General features: G+C 42.0%; 1 protein-coding gene across 1 annotated transcript in view; it reads left to right on the top strand.

Moving 5' to 3' along the window:
• The first annotated feature begins 200 nt into the window (after window positions 1-200).
• The window catches only part of LOC112564179 (calcitonin gene-related peptide type 1 receptor-like), an 83,417-nt gene continuing 59,327 nt past the window's right edge, over window positions 201-24,290 (top strand). The window contains exons 1-2 of the mRNA XM_025238821.1: window positions 201-743; window positions 3,940-4,659. Of these exons, the coding sequence (XP_025094606.1) occupies window positions 4,257-4,659 (403 nt within the window). The 5' untranslated portion in view covers window positions 201-743; window positions 3,940-4,256. The remainder of the gene's footprint in view (window positions 744-3,939; window positions 4,660-24,290) is intronic.

A 24,290-nucleotide genomic window follows, 5' to 3' on the forward strand; every position in this document is an offset into this window, starting at 1 on the left:
AAACAACGACTCCAACTTTTGTCGCACGTCCCAGCACAAGGAGTTGCGGCGATAGCTCCACCACCGACCCCAGCGACTGACGTACGGCCGCTGCTGTCGTCGTCCCACCCGCCTCCTTCTCTCCTTCCCTCCCTCTCTCTCTCTATCCGACTGCCGCACGCGCGCCGTCTGCCGGCCCACCACCGCCTCTACCCTGGCGATAAGCGGCGCAGTGTGTGGCACACGTCGTGCCAACTGCAGCCCGCAAGTGGCAGTCGTGGTGGTGGTGGGTGGGGTAGGGTCGGTTGGGGTGGCGCAGAGCGCGGAAGTTATAGAAGTTTGCGAAACCTACGACGAAGTCATTTAACGACCATCGTGCTAACGACTCACAGCTTCGACAGCAACACTTCCACGGCTTGACTTCACGGGACCGTTGGTAGGACAACAACCACCATTACAAAAGTTTCTTGTTTGTTTAGTGACAACTGCTAGGACTAATTCCTGGTCTGAGGAGGAAGGTAGGTGTGTGTGTACGTGTGACCCCCACCGACCCCAGTGCAGAGTCGAGTCGACAACAACGAAGGTTCGGCCAAAAGCTGCAAGATATCATCACGGCTGCAGAACACCTTGTTGACAGGGGAAAAAATTGTTTACTTGTGGATTCGACAACACGTGGCGTATCTCACTCCACAAGGGGGGTACAGGCGAAGGTGTCTGTGGAATATTCTGTCCCGGTTCGCACCTCGAGGATCGCCAGAAAGGAGGTGGGCGTTACCTCGGTTGTTCTTGAAGAAATGAGTGTTGTTGAGAGAAGTCATGTTCAGTGTAGTTAAAACCAACTCACCTTTAAACCTTGTGTACATCCTTTGCCACTTCCTTTTAGTGTTGCCTTCATTGTATCTTTTGAAAATATGAAAAAAATTTCTTAAAGTTCAGGATTTTAAGTCGAATGTTAATGGGACGTAGAAACCCGGAAGTTTTGTATAAACTGGCTCATTCTCTGTTTTGTTTATTTGTTCGTTCCTTCTTCCCTCTATTCTTTTAAGTTTTTAAGCGAAGATAAAACCTCTGGTATAGTGTGTGAATATTTGAAATAATTCTTGCTTAGTAAACAGACCAAAATAATTTGACTGGTACTGCTATGCCGATCACAGACCTCTTTACTGAGCACCACGCACATAATTAATTTTTTTTCCATTCCCCTTCATAATACTTGACCTATCTCAAACTTACAAATTATGTGTATTTATATTCCTTTCTGTAAAGAGTTTGCTGGTATTGCATAGTTTAAAAATATTTCAAAATAATCACAAACAACAGAAAACACACTGACGGACAACCTGCCTTAATGGCGAGAGACTTTTATGATTCGTCTCGCACCAGACACAATAAAAATTAGTTGTGTGGAAGCTGTCAAGATTCTAAGAGGTTTCAGCAGCAATAAATTCAGCCTCGACTGGATTGTCAGATGTAGTCTGGGTGGAGAGAGGCTTACAGAGAAACACGCTTAGACAGACGACCTACGGCGCCACCAACAACCGCAAACAAAAATTGCCAGATGAATTTTTAACTGCCGAGGACAGATTTGCGAGGAATAGAAAGAGGATAATGGGGATGGAGTGAAAGAGGAGAAGGATGGTAAAAAGAGTAGATGATGACACCGTGGAAAGAAGAAAAAAAAAAGACGGGAATGAAGCAAGTGCAAAGATGGTTCACACCTTCTGATCCTCCTGTATCTCCATCAATTTTATTTTCTGGACCCATTTACCATCTGTCAAAACGTCCGCGAAAGGCATACGGGTTAAGTTTATTTCAACGTTTTTTATCTTCACTGAATGAAAGGTCGTAGATTATTCCAACTAACTTAATGTGAAGGAACTAGTCGACCTCTTAATGGTGTGATCATGTTGATTATGTTGTGTTGGTGTGTGTGTCTGCTCGTCACTGAATGACACCCAACAGGAAATTACAAGTCTGTCTTCGCGACTTTTTAAGTGAGTTTTGCGATAGAGAGAGAAATGACAGATGGAAGAAAAACAATGAAGAAAGATAATGTAAAGTGTTTAATTTCGCAAAGTACAATGAAATTATAAAGTCCTTATTGTTGTTTCCGGGAGTCAACTAAGTGGTTTACAGTTGTCCTGTGGTCAGAGATCCCAGGTCTGACAGAGACCATCGAGTGGCTTGTACTCAGCGCCCTGGATGGGATGAAACTTTCTCAAGCATCCCGGTATCCTGTTGTGAACTTCTATTAATAGAGTGAACTGTTGCCCGGTAGTCCGTAGGAAGTAATATTAGCATACAATAGCATGAAGTATGCCAGCTTGACTTCATTGGGCAATACTGGAAATAGGTCCATCAGTAAGGGAAATGTCTTACAGCTGACATGCATCCACGTTTTCATCATTTCTCCCATTAAGAGCATGAGGCTAGGACAGCAAAATGTCTGTGGCGATGAAGGATGGATTCGATGTACAATTTTACACGTGTAAAAGCATGACATCCGAACCATCTTTTTACCAACTTATAGAGACCGATACTCTAGTGGAGTCAATGACAATAAAGACCGACGATCCTGCAACCTCTTCTTCGTCACAAGAAAACTTCCCAGCAGGCCAACCAGCCTGACGCAGCCGACTACTGTGCGCAGACACGCGATGTAAAGTCGATGTAAAGACCCGATAATGATATCAAAACAGTCGATGACCGCATTGAGATAAATGATAAATAGATAATCAAACTGCATTCTGTGAACCCTCTAGTGGCGCCCCACTTCCCCTGAAACAACAATGTGAACTCATTAACTGAGCTACATTGTTTACCTCCATAAATTACACTAGAACCGTGTGGCTGGAGTCGGGTCCCGCCTCACTCCGCCATCGAGCTGTCGGCCATGAGTCAGTGCTCAGCGGGTCTGAGCAGACAGGTGTGACAGTGGGGAACAGAGGGAGCAATGAATCTGAAAAAGGAAATGAAATCAAGCATGAACATCATACCGATAAATATGTCAAAATGTGAGCAAAGATTGAATTGTGGTACGAATCATCAATATTTACACAATAAATATCTATTAATACCAATCTTACAAATAAATCAAGAGGGTGGCGATGGAGATGGGTCCACAAGTTAACTCAGGAATGTAATCGGTTGGTTTTGATGTCAGAAAAAATTCAGTCATTACTTCAAATCAACGAAGATGTTCGAGGCTTTTAGTTACTGATACAAACCCTGTTAGTCATTTGTTGGTTACCGTTTAACATATCAGCTACCCGGAGGAATGTCAATGTGGCCTATTTTAGAAGTCGTTAGCGGTGTGACCTTATAACACAGTTGTAAAGATACAGTAAGTGTCTGCACTCGTGGCATTTGCTACTTCACAGCTGTCTAGGGAAACTTTGACATTGGCAATAAAACATGGGCCACCTCTTCTCAGTTTCTCAGATTCTCTCTCTCTCTCCTTTCCTTCATTCTCAAAACAACCAAATAAATTCAACCCCAATCAACAGAAAAAAGCGCATACATACACACGTATACATAACTATACAATAATGTTGTATAAAATGTTTTATAACTACTATTCTGTAGACAACCAACAGTAGCTAACAAACTAAAGCTCTCGATAAGACTAAATTTAGCAAGAAATATTAACGAGCAAGAACTTATTAGCTGAAAGGTTATAATTAGTATTTCAGTCTGAACAGCTCGGGGAAACAATTCGCTTCTGGGTACTCCGAAAACATTTTCAGGACAATGAGTATTGCAAAACTCATCATTTGCTTTTCATAATTTCTCATCAGCCTGAATATAGCAATAAAAGATGCATGAATATTTTCAAATATATTGCAATGACATTGTAGAGATTGTTACAGTCTGCGAATTACGAATTTTTACAAAGATTTGTTTATAAAGAAAACTTCTAAACTTTGTTATAGAACAGGTTGATATTGCTTCTTTGTGCAGTGGCACCTTTGACAAAAACCAGCGGCGAGCTACATTCCGACCATCATGATCCTGCGAAGTTCATGGATTCCTTTCGGCTCCGGAGCGGGACCTGGATGTTGTATCAAGTCCTCTTTCCTTCTGATCCTTGTGGTAACACTAGTTTTGTCATCGGCCGATGACCACCCACATACCCAGCCACCCGGCCTGTCAGAACCTCAAGGTTACCCAACGTCAGCCAGGTGTGGGCCACTACCTCGGGTGGTTCTGGAGCTGGACTGTGCAGAGACAGATTAGGAACTTTTCCGGCCCCCACCTTCCGGTTGTTGACTTGCGGGATGTGCTTCACGTTCTTGTACAACAGCAAACCTATGGATGCCATCTTCACCTTCAAGTCCTTTCAGATTGTTTTCCTCAATTCGTCAGGATCTCCAGTGGATTTCGCTCCGCCGGACGTGAGCAACGACAGCGTGGTGGAGAAGGTTTGTCGGGTGGTGAGGCAAGCCAAGGAGGACTGCACGCGCTGGACATCGTGCTGCAAGGCGGCGGACAACTGCTGTCAGCGGCAACTGGCGCTGGGTGACGTCACAAGGGTGACTGAAAACGAGGCTGGAGGCGGGAAAGCCGAACAGTTAGCTTGTCCCCGCACGTGGGATGGATTCAGCTGCTGGGATGATCCGACTGCCGGGAGTATGGTGACCAAGTCCTGTCCTGGCTACATAGAGCACAGCTCTGATTCCGGTAAGTGGATGATGGGCAGCAAGGCTTGAAGAATGGAAGGTGAAGAGTGTTTTGGTTGAGATTATCAACCGGTTATCGGTTTCTTCTCGCCAGTCAGAACATTATCAGAACTTTCAGCTTCACATCATCACCAAGCATTTTCGCCCTATCTCTTCACTCTCTCAGGTTTTTTTTCTGTAGGGATCCTCTGGTTAAACTAGAGAAAGATGATACAATTTTTCTTCCTTTAACAAGAACTCCTGCGACAGGTACTGACTCTGCCAGCTCTGGCATGCAGTTCGAAGTGAAAACACGTGGACAACGCCCGATAACTCACGTTCCTGTCCGTGCGAAAACGCACGTTCAAGGGTGATAATAGGGCTAATCTGCAGTTTCACACGCCCTACATGATCTCCGCCCCACACACCTACCCCCACTTACTTCTTGATAACTAGACCCTCGACAGAGCATCCTCTCTGAGCCCTCGGTTGTTCCCCCCGACCGGGTCACGTCCACGTTGGTGTTCTGTCCCGATAGTCTGGGCCTCTAGGGGGGATCAGTGACAATTAGGACCGAGCATCCATCCTGCCAGCTCTTCTTTGCCATATGGAAGCAGAATTTTGCGATCCTCTCAACCAGCGACAAGAGTGGTTTGGAAGTAAGCAAAATTGCCTGTCAGGTCACGTGACGGTCCCCCCATTCAGCGGCAGAAAGGAAGACTCCAGAATCTTTGGGCTGCGTTCTCGCGGATGCAGGTTGAACCTTCTGATTTGAGAGGTGGTTCTTCTGCGATGCTGGTCACGGAGGACATCCGGTGCTGATCTGATTGGTCAAGAACTGTGTGCTGTCCTGTGTAGAGCTTCTCATTAGCGCTGCTATTATTACAACTGCGAGCAAAGCGACATGTTTCTTTTCCTCCTCCATTGAAGATTTTTCTTTCTTTTCCCTTTCAGCTGCTGCCATCTGGAGTTTTTTGGGTGTAATGAACGACTTTGAAGAACAAGTTTTCTTTTGTCCCTCACTGCCACTCTCTGCCTGTCTGTTTCTTTATATCTTTCTTTATATGTGTTCTCGTCTCTTACTTTCCAGTCCATTCTTCATTCGCTTTCTACCCCTCGCCATAATGATTTTAAGCAGATGATCCCACTATAGATGCTGAAACGTTGAAAACAAAATAAATGCTATTGCCGTGGATGATTCTGTGTAAACAACAGAGACATTTTAATTCACAGAAGAGAATAACAATTATGTAAATGCTACCTGATGTTTAAAACTTTGAAACAAGTATAAACTATGTTATAAACTTAATTCTCAGCCTCAGGGAGAGGGAACAAGAGATAGGGGAAGGGATTGGAGAGAGGATTGAGAGAAGGCAGAAAAAAAAAGGTTTTTTGATTGACTGCTATGTGGCTGACATCTCGCCAAAAATATCGCATCTTTCATCAGTCGTCAAAAGCCGTTGCCTTGCTTGCCTAGCACACTCAAATCACGGACACGGCGACGAGAACCCATGAAGTGACTTTGACAAACGACTCTGACAAACAAACTTATCCTTCAGCACCTGGGGAGGAGATGGGCATGGCGGGGGGTCGGGTGATGGTGAGGAGCAGCCTTCCTCCTCCACTGTCGAGGGAGAGACAGAGACACTCCACGTCGGCAGGAGTCAGTCCGGTGCAGGTGACGATCGGTCTGAGGACGATGCCGCTGAGCTGTTGGCGAGATTGCTACTCGGTCGTCTGCACAACAGACATCTATTATTCATTGCTATTCTTTTTCGTCCTCTTGCCCACTTTGTCGGCAGATGGCGCCTCATGAAAAGAAAGTAGTTACTAGAGCAGTCGGCTAACAGTCACAACAGGGGCAACATTTTGCTTCAAGTAATACTTTGTGGTTTCTCTTTCTTACAATGTTTTTTATTTATTTATGTTTTTTTTTTTTTTTTTTGCTTATTTTGTAATTTTTATTTTATTATTTTATTTCATTTATTTTCTATTTTACTTATTTTATTTATTTTTATTTTATTTATTTAGTTTTTTCTTTGATAAAGCATCTCAAATACTCACTTCATATTGATGCTTGCTGTAAAAAGCCATTTCGGAATTTTTGATGCTGTATCTTTCGAACCTGAGTGAAATGACAAACTGTCAGCTGTGACACATTAGTCCTCAGTGGTTGACCAAGATATTGAAGAGGAGAATTTTTAGGGCTTTCCGGAGTGTTCAGACTCTTGAAACCGTGGCAGCAACAAATGCTAACATTGTAAACGAGTAAATTGCGACATTTTACGACAACATGGTGGAGTGCGGATTACGACACTCGGTAATCGAACGAGCAACCGAGAGAGGAGGATGTTCTTCACATTGGAGGAAAGGTTGGGGTGGGAGGTAAACAGGTTTTAACGAAATGAGAACTTGGCTTTGGTGAAGTTATTCTACAAGGTGACCTGGTATTTCAGACACGGTGTATCACAGTACTCTTAGTACATAAATATTATTTTACTATAATGTATTATTTTATTATACTAAACTGTAGACCTATATGTAGCTGTCAAATGGAAGAATTAAGGAGACTGTAGACGTGCCTCCCAGGAGCAGGAAACATACCCCGGGGTTGTCTTTTCTCCGCTCAGTACCTACATTCCTATCAAGCTCTCGTCAGAGGTTTAGAAAGATTTAGATTAGCAGCTGCTTAAATGTTTGCACCTATTTATGACATATGGAAATGAAAAGCTTCGGTTTATAGCTAACCTCGGGGTAAATTTATCCCTGCTTCATGACTACGACCCGGAATGGCCAATGGCTGGTTGAATTTAAATGTAGGCTTTTACTTAGCGTGATCACGGCAGTCATTTCCCCCGAATTCACCCACCCACCGGTACCATCCACCCAATGCAAAATACAGCCCCCACGAAGGGTTTGAAAATGAATCAACGTTTTCCAAACACGTAAAGGATATTGTCTCGAAATTGCCTATTTATTTTGGAAGCCAGCCACACCAGTCCCTGCCCTCTGCCAGATAGTCGGGGTCACACAGTTCACTGGTGCTGGGCCCCACAGCCCCCACAGTGCCCACAGCCTCCACAGCCCCACAGCCCCACAGGCCCACAGCCCAACACGCCCACAGCGCGGGGTCGCGGGGTCGTGCCATGCTTGCCTAGTCGCCCACATCATGTAATCACTTAGTCGGACTTGACACTTGCATCATATTGACATTGTTTATTTAGACAGAGTGCATCGTAAACACATCGTTTATTTTGTCAGTTCACAGTAATCACAGCGATTACCTGGGGTAGTCATGTTTACATTATTTACAACACGAACCGATTGACCTGGACACATGATGGCTTTATCGTTTCTCTCGTATGTTGTTTGCTTACTTTTATGTATGTCTTCTTTTTGTTTGTTTGTTTGTTTTTTTTAAATTCTTGCTAAGTCTTGCCATTCTTTGATCCAGCGTGCAACGATCCAAAATCTGGATTTTGTAAATACACTGATTGGACAGGGATTGAACCTGGAGGGGGAGGGTCACCGAGGGGTCATAAACAATGCATGTGACGGAGCAAAAACGTGTGTTGCCAAAGTAAACTTTTAGTTCACTCAAAGAAGACATTTAAACACTTCAGAAAGAGTGGATCGTGTGAACTGTCAGTTTTAATTAATTCTGACTCCTTGAGAAACAATAACAGACGCAGACTGCTTAGTGATGTTGACAGAAAACATTTCAGATATAAAAAAATGACATCCGCGTAGAACATTTTTAGAAAAGTTGAGGTGAAAACTCAAAGACCTTTCCATATTCTAAGATAAAAAAAATATATAAGGATTTTAAAAATTTAGAACACTTATTTTCTTTGAATGGTGTATCTCTGTCAGGGCGCATAGGGCGGTCCAGTGGCGCCTGTCACCAGTACAGTGAAGGTTGCCTGTCCTGGGTTCAACTCTCGTCTCAGGCACGCTGTTTTTTTTCCCTGTATGTGGCATATGTTTAAACAGCTGGATGCTTTGCTGTGATTTATCCTTAGCTGCTGGCTCGGTGTAAAACACCAATCCACCTTGTCAGAGTGCATAACTATGTTATTGCTAAAAAATATTAATTGGTACAAGAATTTTTATATACTCATGTCCAACTGATGGCACGACAAAAGCGATAACTTTCATAAGACATGGCGGAAGTGAAGGTTGAACAGTCTGATAAACACTGACGGTGATGGCTGTTCCCCAGCCATGGCCAGCAACACGTGTCTCGTACAAACTCCGGACCGCAATTTCCAGGGTGCTTGTGGGTGATCGATGTCTCAATCGGTCGTCTGCCATCAGGTAACGCCTCACTCTACAATGCCCAGCAGAGATCCGCCAACGGCTGAGGGTAGAGGCCCACTGGCTGACGAACGAGCTTCAGTTTCAAAAGTAATGATTTCATTTCTTGCTGGGCTTCGAGTCTTTAAACCTTCCATCCGGAATCACAGATCCTTTAATATTCTCTGCCTGCTTGATATTTCCGTCCTCGCATCCTCTGCAATATTTCCTGGATGTCATTCGTAAACAACCAAACGTGTTAAACAACAAGCAACAACATTTTCTGTAATCGCTTATTGTGACTTGACCTGCCCCTCATTCACATTGTTTATTTAAGAGTGAATCGTAATCACACCGCTTCCTGGGGTTGTCTTCATGTTTACATTATTTACACTAAATAGTTTTTAATTTAAAACTAGCTTTCTTGAAATGTTTTATTTGAGAAGATGATTGGTCTGGATACATAAAAAAGATTGTTTACTGCCCTAAAAATGCCAGTTCATAGGACTCTGCTGATTTTTTTTTTTTGGTAATTATCTGAGAGCATGTCCGATGAAACCAATCGCAAGAGCATGAACACAGGTCACACTATGAGGGCAATGTTGATTCTGTCAGAAAATCTGATAGCAGTTTTGTTATTTAAAAACTGTTCACGGCTTCACCATCTCCTATTTTCTAAAACTTTCTGTTCAGATAACCTTTCCATATTCTGATGGAAGGATTGAACTTGGAAGGAAACACAACTTTTCTCCGGCTAATGATTTAAATATCCTCTAGAGAACTCATTCGGCAAGAAAGCTGATTGTCTGCAATAAAATCAATGTTGTCATCTTTAAAGTTACAATTTTCAGCAGGAAACTTCACGTGGTCTGGAATAAAACTTTCGCGACATAATATCCTCAAAATGAAGTTTGTATTGAAGGCAAGGACAGCTATCAAGATGCGGGCTTTCCCAGAGTCGTTAGCGGCGGTTACTCGCTGTTTCAAAAACACGGCTCAATGTTTTTCATTTATTTTGTAATTTGCTTTTCATTACTACGATAATGACTCTTTCGGGTGGGCTAGTGGACATTGTTTCTACCAGCGGTTGCGAAGCGGGACAAGATCCGACTTCATATCATCTCTGTGTGACATCATATGGAAGCTTGAGTCCGTGATAACAGGTCAGAACTGACCTCACATCTCCTCTGTTTATCCCATACTCGATTCATTTATTCGTCCCTTGATCGGTACTAGTCTTGTGAGGCTGTAAGCAAGTCATGTAGACCATGGCCAGTCCATTCTTTTACATTTCCCAGATGTTTTCTTTGACTGCCCTCCAGGGTACCTCGGAGCCAGCTTGCAAGAAGACGTTTCAGGAAGTCCTCCAGGGTAGCGACAGTGCTTCATACATATTCATTATAGTCTTTGTGGAATATTTTGACCAGTTTGTTTAGGCATTTAGTCTCGAGTTCTGGGATTTTTTTTTGTGTGCATGTATGTAAGAAGCAGAGTGCGAGTCCACCATTGCCCTTTGGAACTTTCAGTAGGACACGGTAATCTCCTCAATTAAAGTCTAGAACAAGATTTTTCACGTGTCTACAAGTGAAACTTCCTTAAGAATTTAAAAGAGTCTTGTATACAGGCTTTTAGAGAAGCATAATGCAGGGCAAGCATGGATAGTAGATCGAATGCCTTCATCGTCGAGTAGGGTTCTTGTGCGACGGTCGCACCTTTCGGCAGGACAGAGAGAAATTTGAGGGTTTGCAACTCTTGGCCGACGGGACTTACCAGCACCGCATGGAGAGTGTTGCCCTTGTCGTCAAATGTTAACTTGGGTAGTAGAAGCTACGTCACAGCTGTCACCCACCTACCCAGTTCGCCGGTCATTGTTTATCGTTTGACAAGAACACACAAAAATCGTAAGACGCTACCTTAGAGTAAGAAGGCAACAATAACTGAGTTTGCTCCAAACCTGGAATCATTGCCACACCTCCTACATGGCTGCTGTGGCTGCTGCTGTCATCCAGATGCAGATTTATGCTGTGCAACTGTCATCTTTGTAAAGGATGCCACCATCCTCCAAAAATATAGTAGTATCTGTTAATTTCTTTTCCAGATGTGTGCTTAACAAATATCTCTGCTTCATGCCTACTTCTTTCTAAAAGAAGGAAGAAGCCCTGAGATGACTGGCTAGTAACACAAGTACACGAGAAACTTCAAGAATAAAGTTGGGAGCGAGGCAACGGAAGTTGGTCTTGTAAGGAAGCAGACTATCATGCCTTGGAGCAGACCCAACTTCACTTAGGTTACCCTTTCCTCCACAGTCTCTCTTTGTACTGGCTGACTGATTTAGAAACGTGCCCTTCATTAACTGACAGAATGCTCCACTAAACTTTACACTGAAGTTGAAGACTGATTGTCAAGTCGTCTGGGTTTGAAAAAGATGGTTACTTGCACACGAACAATACTTTTGGGGGTCTTTCTTGTTCGAGAGAAGTGGATGTTTCTTCAAAAATAGTACAATCCATGGAAGTAACTGACGAAATTGAGTAGAAAAAAATGTTACCAAAGGTAGACTTTTGTCTGTTTTTTTCCCTCTCTCTATATATATATAATTATATTTAGATACAACTTAATACAAAGTGTGATTATGTAATCTATATGAATGAATGTAATTACGCATTTAAATAATGATATACAAAATACTATTATTCTCCGCTTTGTATGCATATAGTGTTATACAAAAATAATGTCAGAGAGTTCGTGTGCGTTGGTGAACTCAAGGGTTGTTTTCTTGTAAGTAGATTTGACAACATAGAACTCGCCATCTTGTAATAATGTGTTTTTGTATTAATGAACTGAAGTCACTGAGTCACAGTAACGACCCCATAAAATTCAGCTTTCTTTCTCTCAATAAAATCGCCGGTTTCTGCTTCTTTCATTACTTTAATTTTTTAATGCTGTAACCATATTTTTTGTTATAGGTAAGTGTGTTCATGTGCAGTTCAAAGAAGTTTATTGCCAGCTTAGTTTTAAGAGAGACCGAACAAAATGTAAATATTACAACAGATTTGCAAAAAGAAGAAGCCACCAAAAAATAAGAATGACACCATTAAGACTGTGATGTCTTTTGAAGCCGTAATACCTCAACAATATACAAATCTTGTTTTTGCTTTTCTTTCAAGGAAATAGAATTGTATGTACATCAGACGACAAGCTTCTTGTGTCAGACTCGTGTCTGAAAGCTATGTTTTTTTTCCAAGTTTTATTTTCAAAAGGACACTGACACAGAGAAAAAGAGATCGAGTTTCCCTTCGGTTTTTTTTAGGGTGGGGGGAATGACGACGACGATGATGTTGATTATTGTTGTTGTTGTTGTTGTTGTTGTATTTTAGCTATTGCAAATATCAGCATTGATGTTAATTTAGGATTTGGGTTTGCGGTAGGTTTTGTTCTGTTTGGGTGTTTGCTTTGACTAGGGTTAACTAGGGTTAATTAAGGTTTGTGTTTGCAGAAAAGAGGACACGCATCCACACACACATATCTTGCTGGCGAAGCCTTGCATGATGAATTATATTATCGTCTGCTTTGATTGGTCGAAATGTTTCCGACTTACAGCAGGAGGAATAATTGGTCAGTCTGTTCACACTGGCACATGTCAATACTGATTCTGGTCAATGGCTACAGAATCTTCAGGCCTTATCCATAACCGGATAGTGGAGAGAAATCTCCCGAGGTCTGTAGTTTGCCCTGATTGCACCACGAGGACCCCAGTCCTCTCTCTGATCCACATGACTGTCGGCGAATGTAAACATAACGACGAGACATCAAAGCCAGACTCAAAGACTGTTTCTCTTTTACATGAGTTGGGAATTGCTCAGGACATTCAAGATGTGGTTATCAATAGCTACCATCCAGTCTGTGGGACTTGAGTGTTGCAAAGTACTTGAAACATCGTGTGTATCAGTGATGGACAAAGACAAGAGGCAGGAGTGGAGGAGGTATACAGTATTTACACTGAACAGTTTTCACTACAGACGAGTTTTGTGTCGGCTTTCTCGACAGTTTTGTCACCTGCGAGTGGAGGATTCCAATGAACTTTCAAAAGAAGACTGAAAACTTCTCACTATCATCTTTGTCAGATACCAGCATCCGACCTTTTTGATGTAGAATGAAACTGGCATAGTGGTCTGCAAGTTGTGTAAAGAATTTAAGTATGCTGTAACTATAGTTAGTTCGATAAAGTTCTTAGTTTTAGCTTTTGGTTTAATAAGGTTTTCAATTTTAACTTTAATTTAAAAATTTGTACTATTTTATGAAGAAACCTTTTATTTTTATCTAATAAGAAATGTCACACATTTAAGAAAAAAAGTGATTACCCTGAAGAGTCTTACTGAGGCTTAGAGACCACACTTTTCTCAGGGTAAAACATTTTTATTAGGGCGGTGCCCACTTTCTCACTATCAAACCGAACATAGGTACCCAATCAACAGCTGGACCATCTGTGGGACGTATGCTGCGTCACCTGGGATTGTGTACACCTCCGGTGTCGGAGGTCACTGCTTTAAGCACTCGACACTCTCCTTCCTCGATAACAATCCGAGTAAAGTTTACAACCATTTTCTTCACTCTGGGTTAAAAAAAACTCCACGAAGCAAAGTGGGAGACTGATTAAGATGCCACAAATGACTAACTTGAACCGAAATCAATGGACAGACGTCTGGAGACCACAATCGAAGTACACAAGGAAATGTAAAAAGGTTCAAAGGTTTTCTTTTAGCGCAGAAAACACCAGACGTGTATCGACTGAAGGCAAGACGAAGAAGCGAGAAACAAGACAATTTTTTGTAATGTACCTTCTCGGCAAGCTTACGAGAATCAAGTAAAGCAGACAAAAGACAACGACCAGATGCGGTATACAATTAAAAAAAAAAGAAGAAGAAAATAAAAGAAAAATTAAAACCAAAGGACTGAGGAAGTAGCAGCATCACAGGCCAACGCTCTCTACAAGGAAAATGTCAGACAGGCCGGAACTTATTTTTGCCCACCAACCTCAACAATAAGTGACAAGAATGTTAATTTACAAAAGGGAAAAAAGGAAAGGGAAAATCCTTAAGGCAGTAAAAAAAAAAACAATCAAAAAACTAAGATAAGATCTAATAAAAGTTATCATCTTGGAGAAAAAATCTTTAAATATCATTTAATTTCATTATTTAATTTAATATCATTCAGATTTATATTATTACATTATGCATCGATTTATGCAATGATGTAATCAGGTTGTCCATAAAATTGTTTCATCAATTTAAATACATAGTATGTGTGATATATAGTAGGTATATATAATATGTGGTGTCCAGACACTTAATCCCCAACGCTTCATCCTTAAAATGAAATTTTAACTATAAAAATTATGAAGCCAGCGAAAAATTTAATGGAAATTCAAATAATTATCTTCATATAAACATCACAATAAGTTTTACAATTAAAATACTTTAACTAATGTTGTAGATGTTCAAATAACGTTGAAGTTAAAAGCATGATTTAAATATTATTAATGTATTTCAATATTTATTTTAATTGTAAAACTTATTGTGATGTTTACATGAAGATAATTATTTGAATTTCAGTTAAATTTTTCGCCGGCTTCATAATTTTTATAGTTAAAATTTCATTTTAAGGATGAAGCGTTGGGGATTAAGTGTCTGGGGATGAAGTGTCTGGGGATTAAGTGACTGGGAACCATAATATGTATAATATATATAATATATACAGGTTGTATATAATAGTGGGTGTAGGAGAAAGAGAAAAAGTAGAAAAAGAAAGTGAAACTGAAAAGTAACAGTTGTTTCACAAAATCGGTTTTAACTAAAGTTACAAATAAAAGTTTTAGAAAAAAGAAAATTTCATCATCAATCATATCTACTGGAGACTACACAGAAATATCAACAACACGATGTTTGCAAGAAAATTGTTTTCACAGGCACAGCGAGAGAGATTTAGAGGAAATGAAAGGATAACATATCTTGCAAAGTCGACATCAAGACTAATCGACTCCAGACGACGGCCATTGTTCGCTGAGTCACTTTATGAAGCAATTTGAAAAAAGAAATTCATCGCCAAAACGACCCTGATTCAAGGAAGCTATAAAAGCAGGAGTAGGTAGATTGAATAAAAATCTGATTAGTTGGTTAGAGGTTTGTAATAACAAGACATCGGATCCTCAGAAGGAATGATTGCTATGCACGATAGGGAAGAATGTGATACAGAATTAAAAAAAGAAGAAAAATATAATTGAATAATGATTGACTCGTTATCGAAGTGCTTATAATAACATGAAAGTTAAACTATGTTTATTATTCACCAAAAGTTTGTGAGTACAAAGGACTTGGGAGAGTTGGAACTTTGATATTAAGCAAAGATGGCGGCGTTGAAGGAAGCAAAATGGCGGAGTTGTCTCATCTTAATCCACTTCAGATACTTATTATAATTCCTATTCATAACTTTTTTTAAAGCTGTAACCATAATTCTTTCTATATATATATACAGGTAGTCCTCGGGTTACGACGGTCTCGAGTTACGTCGTTTCGTGGTTACGACACTCAGTCCGACTTACGAGGTCAGTGCATCAAAGAAAAGGAAGGCCATCACCATGGAGGTGAAAGTGGATATCATAAGGCAATCTTAGAAGGGGAAAACAGCAACAGAAATTGCCAGGTCTTTAGGACTTAGTCACTCGACTGTCGCTACGATTATCAAGGATAAAGATCGCATCCTTGAACACGTGACAGGATCTGCTCCTATGACAGCGACAGTGATAAAGCGTACTGTACTGTACAATATTTTACTGTACTTGTGTTTATTGATAATGATGTAGGGTACTGTGTTAGGATAAGTGTTTGGATAGGCTAAGTGTTTGCAGCACTGTACTGTTATTATGGTATAGTACTGTATGGATGTATGATCCGACTTACGTCGAAATTCGGTTTACGACGCCGCGTTAAGAACGGATCCCCGTCGTAAGTCGAGGACTACCTGTACTTGGTTTGAAGGCTTGTACCTCGTGCACTGATCCCAAATGATATTCATCGATGCTAAGTGCACTCTCAAGCTTGTTCAGTTACTGAGTGCTGCAGCACTGGAGGTGGATGAGGTGTACTTCACAAATCTCCACAGCAGCACTTAAACAGCACTTACAACACTTACGGTTTCACGTTTTTGACAGCGAGAGAAACGATCCCCCGCTGGCTTTTTTAAACTCTTTGCTTAGAAACAGTGAGATGCCCTGTCAATCTTTCTTGACCTTTTCCTTCAGCCTGGCGCGCCATCTTAGTCCTTGTCGATTTTTACAAAACATTCTTTGGCTCGGCAAGAAGCGACGAAGGCAAGCATTCTTTGTTAGTTGAAAGCCATGAACCATGCATTATATATATTTTTTAAGCATTAATCCCTTTTTTTTTATTAGCTGAAAAAAGAGGAAAAGAAACTTTTTAATCTTTTTACCGTCGACTAAGAACCACGCAGGGAAACTTTTCACAGTTTTGATGGGATTCCCTTTACAACATCTTTGCTTTAAGTGAAGAGGTTAGGGTTAGGGTTAGAAGATGCTTTGAGTAGGATACATTAAGCCAAAGTTTGTAACCATTGCGAGCTAATTAGCGGAACGGAGAGATGAGGGGTGAGAGAACGAGAGAAGAAGACAACAAAAGATGGACGGATAAAGAATCGCGGACAAAGAGGAGCCTTGCTTGGTCTCGCTAACCACTCGCATCCGGGCCACAAGCTCTGCGTAAACTTGTAACATCCAGTGTCTCGGCCTCAAAAGGACAGGAGTGCCCACGGCTGCGATAAGTCTGCAAATTCGATAACCTTCGAGACGATCGATCCTGCATGCAGGAGAAAGGAAATGAAATTCAGAAAATCATTCACTTTGAAAACTCGTGCATACCGTGCCGGAGTCCATCAGGCCATTTTCAATCAGCTGGCATCATGTGTGGACGACACGGGGTTGTTTGGGTTTACCACTCAAAGTTTTAGTTTGTCGATGTTAGACATGGTGAAGATGGCTGAATGAGTTCTGTCAATGAAGATGCTGCAAGGAGCATCTATGTCTACAAGGAATTTTCCAGAATATCTCTCCTCCCCCCAAAAAAATAAAATAAAATAAATAAAAGAATCTCCGCGTGAGATGTAGAGTCATCTCAACGCCCTTTCTTCTTTCCCTTGCATCGATCGTTATCTCACGAGTATTTTTGTTCCTGCTGACGTCACTTCCTGCCGTAAATTCTGATCTCGGAGTTTTGCGGAATGGGAGAGAACTGTCCCAAGGCAAAGTTGTCGTCGCTCAAACGAAAGGAGGTGCGTTTTGAAATCCATACTTCCGAAGCGAAGAAGGAAACAGAAGTCGCCTGTCAGTATTTCAAACCTGAAGGCACGACAAGATGGCGGCTGCTGCTCCGGAGGCTGTCACCACCCATCAGTGTGTGATGCAAGATATCGACTGGCAGCAAGTACGGCGCCAGACTCTGTACCAAGCTCGGTAAGGTTCGGTCCTGAGACTGGCAGACGTAAAGTGAGGATATTTCCTGCTTGTCTTGCTAACGAGGAGGGTCAGGGTGGGTTTAATTGCCAGCGACCTGGGATAGGAACATAACTGAGAGCTGACGATATATTTATGTTTGGATATATGAGCAGTGGAAGGAAAATTTCAAGGGTCTTCTCAGCTACCCCCGACACTTACAAACGACTCCAAAAACCATTAAAGGTTAATTAGAAAATAAAATACTAATGACTTCACATAAAAACCTAGCGCCGGCAAAACATGTGACTCACGTGATACTTGCTTCCTACAGAACTTTATTATGTCTTTAAACCACCCATGCACAAAAATAAACGCGGATGTAGTTAGATCCGTTTTCAAGCGACTAGAATGGAGAGAAAGAAAGGAAGAGGAAAATGAGGATGAGGAGAAGAAGGAAGAAGAAGAGGAAGAAAAAAAGTACAGGATACAGAGAGACTAGCCTAGTCTTGTCAAAAAAATATTTAACAAGCTCATTATTCAAACGATATCCAAGCAAAGATATCAGAGTAAATAAATTCGAATAAAGCTTTATCACCTGTATGGTTTTCCACCCACCTCATTAAAAAAAAACCACACTCAACACTCAGGTGAAAAACTTCAACTCACGATGAACCGCAAAGCTTCATTCAGACTGCCATACCTCGAACAACAGGTATAAAAGAATCAGCTTGGTTCACGGGGCTTTAAGAAGTCGTTTATCGTCATGCTCGGTCATGCTAATCTCAGGAAATAAAAGAACTACCCCGGGACTAAGCGCAACACTCCGGCGGCTTGTCCGCGTCACTCCGCGCTGCTGGAAATAAAACAAGAGGCCGAGGCTGGAGGAGTCGTTTACAGACCCTCGCTCACCTTTATTTGCCAGTCAGGTGCGTGCGAGCTCACATCAGAGAGCTGGACAGGTGGCTCAAGGGTCTGTGTACAGACGGCTGAGTTCTGTTCGCCGATATCGGACAACAGTGTGTGCCGAAAATTAGTGGTCTGATGAAGAGGGGACACGTGACACTTGAGGCTGCGTTTCGAAACGTTACACCTCAGCACTCGATTATGAGGGTACTGGATAAAGACAATAAGATTTAGTTTTAAAAGATTAGAAAAGCTAAAGGAAGGTGTGGTTATTGTGTAATGTACACCCGTTAACATTTGTAACCGTAAAAAAATAAAGTTTGTACAAAGCAAACTGGCGAGAACCAGGGCTAAGTATTATCAGCTCATCAGCTGCACGTAGGTCACTTAGCACGAACTTGTATTACTGGACTGCTGGCAGACGAATTTTTTTTCAGTTAACTACCAAAACGAGACATGATACTACAAAGCTTCCGGTTTATTCACATTTCAGGTTAACTACTAAAACGAGGCAGGCTTGTACAAAACTTCCGGCTTAGTCACATTCATTGTTTCGGCTCGCCGAGACTAACAACGGAAAATTTCGCAAGAGGTCTAAACGTTGGTCTTGGTAGACAGCAATCCACCTATACACATCCATGCACATTTTGCCCTGAAAGACCTCTGCTCTTTTGGTCGCTACTTTCTATACTATATTCTTTCATCTCTCTGACTTCTCTTCTGTCTTCTCGTTATTTTTCCCTGCTCTATCTCCCCAATCCATCTAACTATCCGTTTCTTCCCCACTCTTCATAAAAAGGCATCAAGCTAGGTGTGTATGAAGATTTCATTCAACACCCATCTATGTTTCGTTCTCTGAGACGACGAACTATCAGATTGTTTCCCCCGACTAATAATTACCACTAACCTTTTAAATGAACATAAAAAAATAAACGTTTGCTGCCGTGAAAGAAGCTAAGCCGAGGCTACACTTGGATACTGCCATGGGTGAGTCAAACATTAATAACCGCCTTCAAACACAGATCACCCTGTTACTCAGAGAGTTTATCGCGCTTGTCATCGCGACTCCTTCTGACGAGACTGTCAAGAGATTTGCCGAGAGAGAGCCGAGGTTAGTCATGGAGGGGAGAGCAAGAAGGAGAAAGAGGTGTAACCTCTACACAATGGCTGCACTGAAACATGCACACACGGAACTCGTTTTCTTATCTAACTTTTGCATAGAGGTGAAAAAAATTCCTTTACACAAACTGCGTTTAGCCTGTTAGTCTTCAATCCGAGAAAGAGGCTGTAAGTTTAAAATAATAAATCCCCAAATTACTTCTGTGAGACAATTTATCCTAGAGATGACTGGGGGGGGGAGAGGCTAGGAGAAGCTTGGAGATTTTTAGAAATAAAACCTTAATCACTAGACTCCACATTTACAGTAAGGTTGTTACGAGAATGTATTCCAGCCAAATATTCAAAGTTTATCGCAAATTAATATGAAATAAAAAGCAATAAAGGTTTGAAGACAGAGTTATCACTGTCTCTCAGGTTAATATATCACATAAGCAACACCATAAAGAGACTGAGACATCCTGGCAATTAAAGTCAGCGAGGCACGGCCTGCCTGCAGAGACTTGTTATCTCGGGCTTAGTGTGGTGATCCCTATCTCCACCCGGCCACCCGGCTGTAATGCTTTCTTTGTGTACAGGAGCGCTAACTTTGTTTTCTTTTTTCTTCTTAGTTAGTATCGAATGCAAAGTTTCTTTAAAATGCTTCCATTCACTGCCAGCGAGTGTGCTCTTCTCGAAAACATTCATCACCCGTTGCCTAAGAAGTGGTGGAGGCGGATATTTGTATTCGCGGACAAAAAGATACGAACACATATAAACAGATACACAAGCACACACATACGGGGGGCGATGAAAAAAAAAAAAAATGGGGCGACACACACACCGCCGAGAGGGTAAGGACGAGAAAGATGAGTGCTGTTTGATTTGAGGTCCGATTTCGTCTGCGGAAAAATATTCGTGGATCGTACAAATCACGTGACGGCTGACGAGTGAAACACATTGAGAGGGTTTATATCCCCAGATGCTCATATCCCTACTCCATCTTGAGGTCGTGAACGAAATGCTATTCGAACAACAGTCGCCCTTCCTTGTGATTATTTTTGTTGATTTTTTTTTAAATCTCCAAAACTACATGTTGGCAACGACACTGAAGACCTTAGACCGTTTATTATCAGTTGTCGCTGAGGTTTAAAACAAAATTTTTAATTTTTTTTTCTTTCTTTGCTATTCTGAGTAAGCAAAGCATGGCGTGGGACTGTGCACGAGGTCAATGCCAAGGCAGAAAGGGGTGTGGTGACTAGGTCCTGTAATCATCATGTCGAGTCACGTGACAAGGAAGATGGCGGCGCAGGCTGGTGACGCTGACGACCTCGGCAGCAATCTCGCATGAAGAGATTAGCGTCTCACACTTTCTCCCGGGGAAGGGAGACACGTGAATATGGCGGGATTACAGGAAAATCAAATTTATATGCAAAGGAGCGCAGCATACGGTTCACTTTTTGCTCGGCTTCGAATCTTTTTATATATGAATCGGTTTGTGGTTAGACAAATTCAGTCAGGTGAACTTTGAACTAAGGTCACTGCTGTCACATGTAGTCAACAGGTCTCGTTATTTTCTTTTTTTTAGAAAAAGCAGTCAACCTGCTGTACAAAAATACCGTCAACGGGTCTTGCTGTAGAAAGACACGATCAACAAGGTTTTCTGTTTAAATATGTCGAGGCTTTGCAGCTGTTAAAATACTGTCCTGTGGGAGGTGACGGCGAGGGCTGTTACATACTGGTGTCAAAATAATAATTGCTTATCAATGAAGCTCTTGTGCGATAGGAATTTTAAACATCAACCGATACACACAAATACAATATTTGCCAGTTTCACTTGTTTGTTTGGTTGGGTTTTTTTTCTCAGTGTTCACCAGGATGTTTTTTCTGTTTTTCGTGCTGTGGGTCTGCTGCAGGGAATGGTTGATGTTTGCACCTAGAGATATAATGTCACAAGATGTAGTAATTCTGTGTCGGAATGCACGACAGAGATAATTATAATGTCACTAGGTGTAGTAATTCTGTGTCGGAATGCACGACAGTTATAATTTCAGTAAGCGCGGCGACTCGATGTCTGAAGCAAAGCCCTGATTGATGTCGTGTCCGACTGTTATTATCAACAGACCTTCCACAGCTGTAAGTGGCTTCCCGTGTTTTTACCCCCACAATAGGACCATGAAAATGTGCTTTTGTTTCCGTGAATGGTATGGTCAGAAATATGAAAAACATAAACTGCGGACGGTTAATGTGTCAGGCGAGTATCGCCACTCGTCAAGTTGGCAATCAGCAAATAATAAAAACTCAGGTGACAGGTATTTGTTGCTTCGAAGAATCTAAAATTCATTAGTGACACTTCTTCGAGTCTTTGATTTTTAGAGACCCATGGATACTGACGGGTAAACTGATGACAAGCTTTAGGGATCCAAATGTAATACAATGTAATTGGTGTGTACATGTGTACCATATGTGTACACATTCTTTGCCCCATTGCTGAAGAAAAAAGTTTCTTCCTGCTTCCTAATTCCTTATAATGGGCGTCAGAACTCAACATCAGATACAGACAAACAGCAGCCAAAAAACTTTTTTCTGTTTCAAAACTTTACGACAAAGTCATACATACAAACAGGGAGGGTAGGAGAGGTCCCCTTGTCACTCCCATGTGGAAGTTGAGAGGCGTTTGACGGGATCGGAGTTGTACAACGATGCAGTTAACAATCGTTAGGAATAATTTTGAAGAGGGAAGATAATGGATGCTTTGTATTAGCTGTGTTAAATGATTGCACTTTATATAAGGGACTGACATTATTACCCCGTGTATTAGCCGTGCTCCTGCAGCATCAGCAGCCACCGTTGGATCCCGCCAGTCAACGGCGTCCCCAAGCTGCCGTGCCCTCCGCTCTTCCTCCATTCCTCTCCCCCTCCTGGCATCTCACACGAGAAGATGACAGACAAGCCCGCTCAGAAGAGTTCAAGGGCGCTTATTTCGGCGCGAGGTCAGCGAACTCGGTGATGCTGAATTTCCACAAAGTCGCAGGCAGGAGGAGAGAACCATGCTCATGACGCAGCCGAGAGGACGCTAGAAAGGACGAGGGTTTAGAATCTTAATCTCCCTTTGCTCAATCTGTCTTAATGCTCTCTCTATCTCTTCCACGAACCTACTAGATGACTTTGATGTTTCCTGAAGTAATGACTAGTTTGTCTGTAGTCTGTCCCCAAGACACCCACTCCGACCTCCCGCAAACCTACCCCAGCTTCACACCACGGACTTCAAAGACGGGTACCAATGTTTGCAGTACAGGAGAACTAAACATCAAGCAGATTTAAGTGCTTGTCGGGAGCATTATATTAATACTGTGGTAATAATCGCAGTCTGCTGTCACAACCACAACATGTTGTCGGCATTCCTGAGCATTGACTCACACCATCTGCTCAGTGGGAGGCTCACGCACTCTTAGGACTGGGATAGCGCTCTCGGCTATCATTTCTTCTGCTGTCCTGTCTTCCCTTTTGGTACCAGTGTGTCTCAAATGTACCACTCCATCCATAATCACTTAGCAACAGAAACAATAAGTTTAAGCAAACACATACACGCAAGATGTGTATAAATTATTTACAGGTTATTATTTATAAATTTAATTACAGAGTGAGTAAGTATCGATGTCTGTGAATTTTATGGCATCACATTTCTTTGGTACACTCGAGACAAAGACAGAGAGAGAACTCTGTCACAACTTCTCAAGTTGCTAGGCTCAGAATATTCCTTTTCGGGATTTATGAGACCATATTCGCGTGTGAAGTCTTGGCACAGGGCACTCAAGAAGATTGGGTTGTAAATTTTAAACAACAGTTTAATTGCTTGCTGAGTAAATGGTGTTCGACAAGAAACAAACCCTGTAACAGACTGAAGAGTGCGCGTGAACGCAAAGAGAGAGAAGAATAGTCGCGTTCACACGTGATGCTCATTAGGTTTATTGTTGGCAAAAATTATTCCTATTTGGACAGCAGCACTGATGTGAAACTAATGGCTGAACACTGGCTACGTCTGCCGGAAGTCGACTAGCCGACATATTGGAACTTGCAAGGCGATACGGTCTATTTTCGTACTTTTCGTGAACTTTCGATGTTGTATTGTTTTTGTTTCCTTGAACTGTTTTAGTTGTTGCCCTGCTTTGACTTCAAAACTCAGGAGGTAGATGGCAATCAGGTTACACTTGTTGGCTTATATGCCATAAAAGGGCAATGTGGTAGTTTGAGTGTCTTGATCAGTCCCCAAAACTTCTGAAAATTGGTTTGGTTTGGGCATGTCGTCGGCACAACACATTGCCCAAATCGGTCCTGCAAGGATGGAAGGGTTCGAAGGTCGTCGACGAGGCAAACGAAGAAGTGATAAAAGAGTAACATCAAGGAGTGATGAGGTCTCCAGATTGCAGACCTTCTGGAAGGAGGGCAGGACAGGTCACACTGACCCCGCACACAGCACTGTAACTTATCATTACCATCCACGACTGATCACAGCCAAGGGATAGAGAGAGAGAAGTAGTTTCAGAAGCTTTGCTCGCTGGTGTACCCAGTAGGTCCATCAGTGGGACAGAGCCGACAACAAAGCTGAGGCAAGCGATCCTTCTGAATTGCCGCAAGATCTTCTGATCCCACTACAAGCTAGCACTTAGCAAGTACTTAGCTAGCACTTAACAGAGGAGGCTAGCAATTTATGGGATTTGGGGGATGGGTTTCGGACGCCTGTGTGACTCTCCGTGGGAAACCGGGGTCGTAAAAGGGAGTTTTAAGTGTAGGGGCTGTAAATGCCTGCTGGGTAGCGTGTAGAACACAAGATTCATAGTGTCTGTACTTCAAGA

This window comes from Pomacea canaliculata, linkage group LG5 (genome assembly GCF_003073045.1).
Source record: "Pomacea canaliculata isolate SZHN2017 linkage group LG5, ASM307304v1, whole genome shotgun sequence".
Classification (NCBI taxonomy): domain Eukaryota; kingdom Metazoa; phylum Mollusca; class Gastropoda; order Architaenioglossa; family Ampullariidae; genus Pomacea; species Pomacea canaliculata.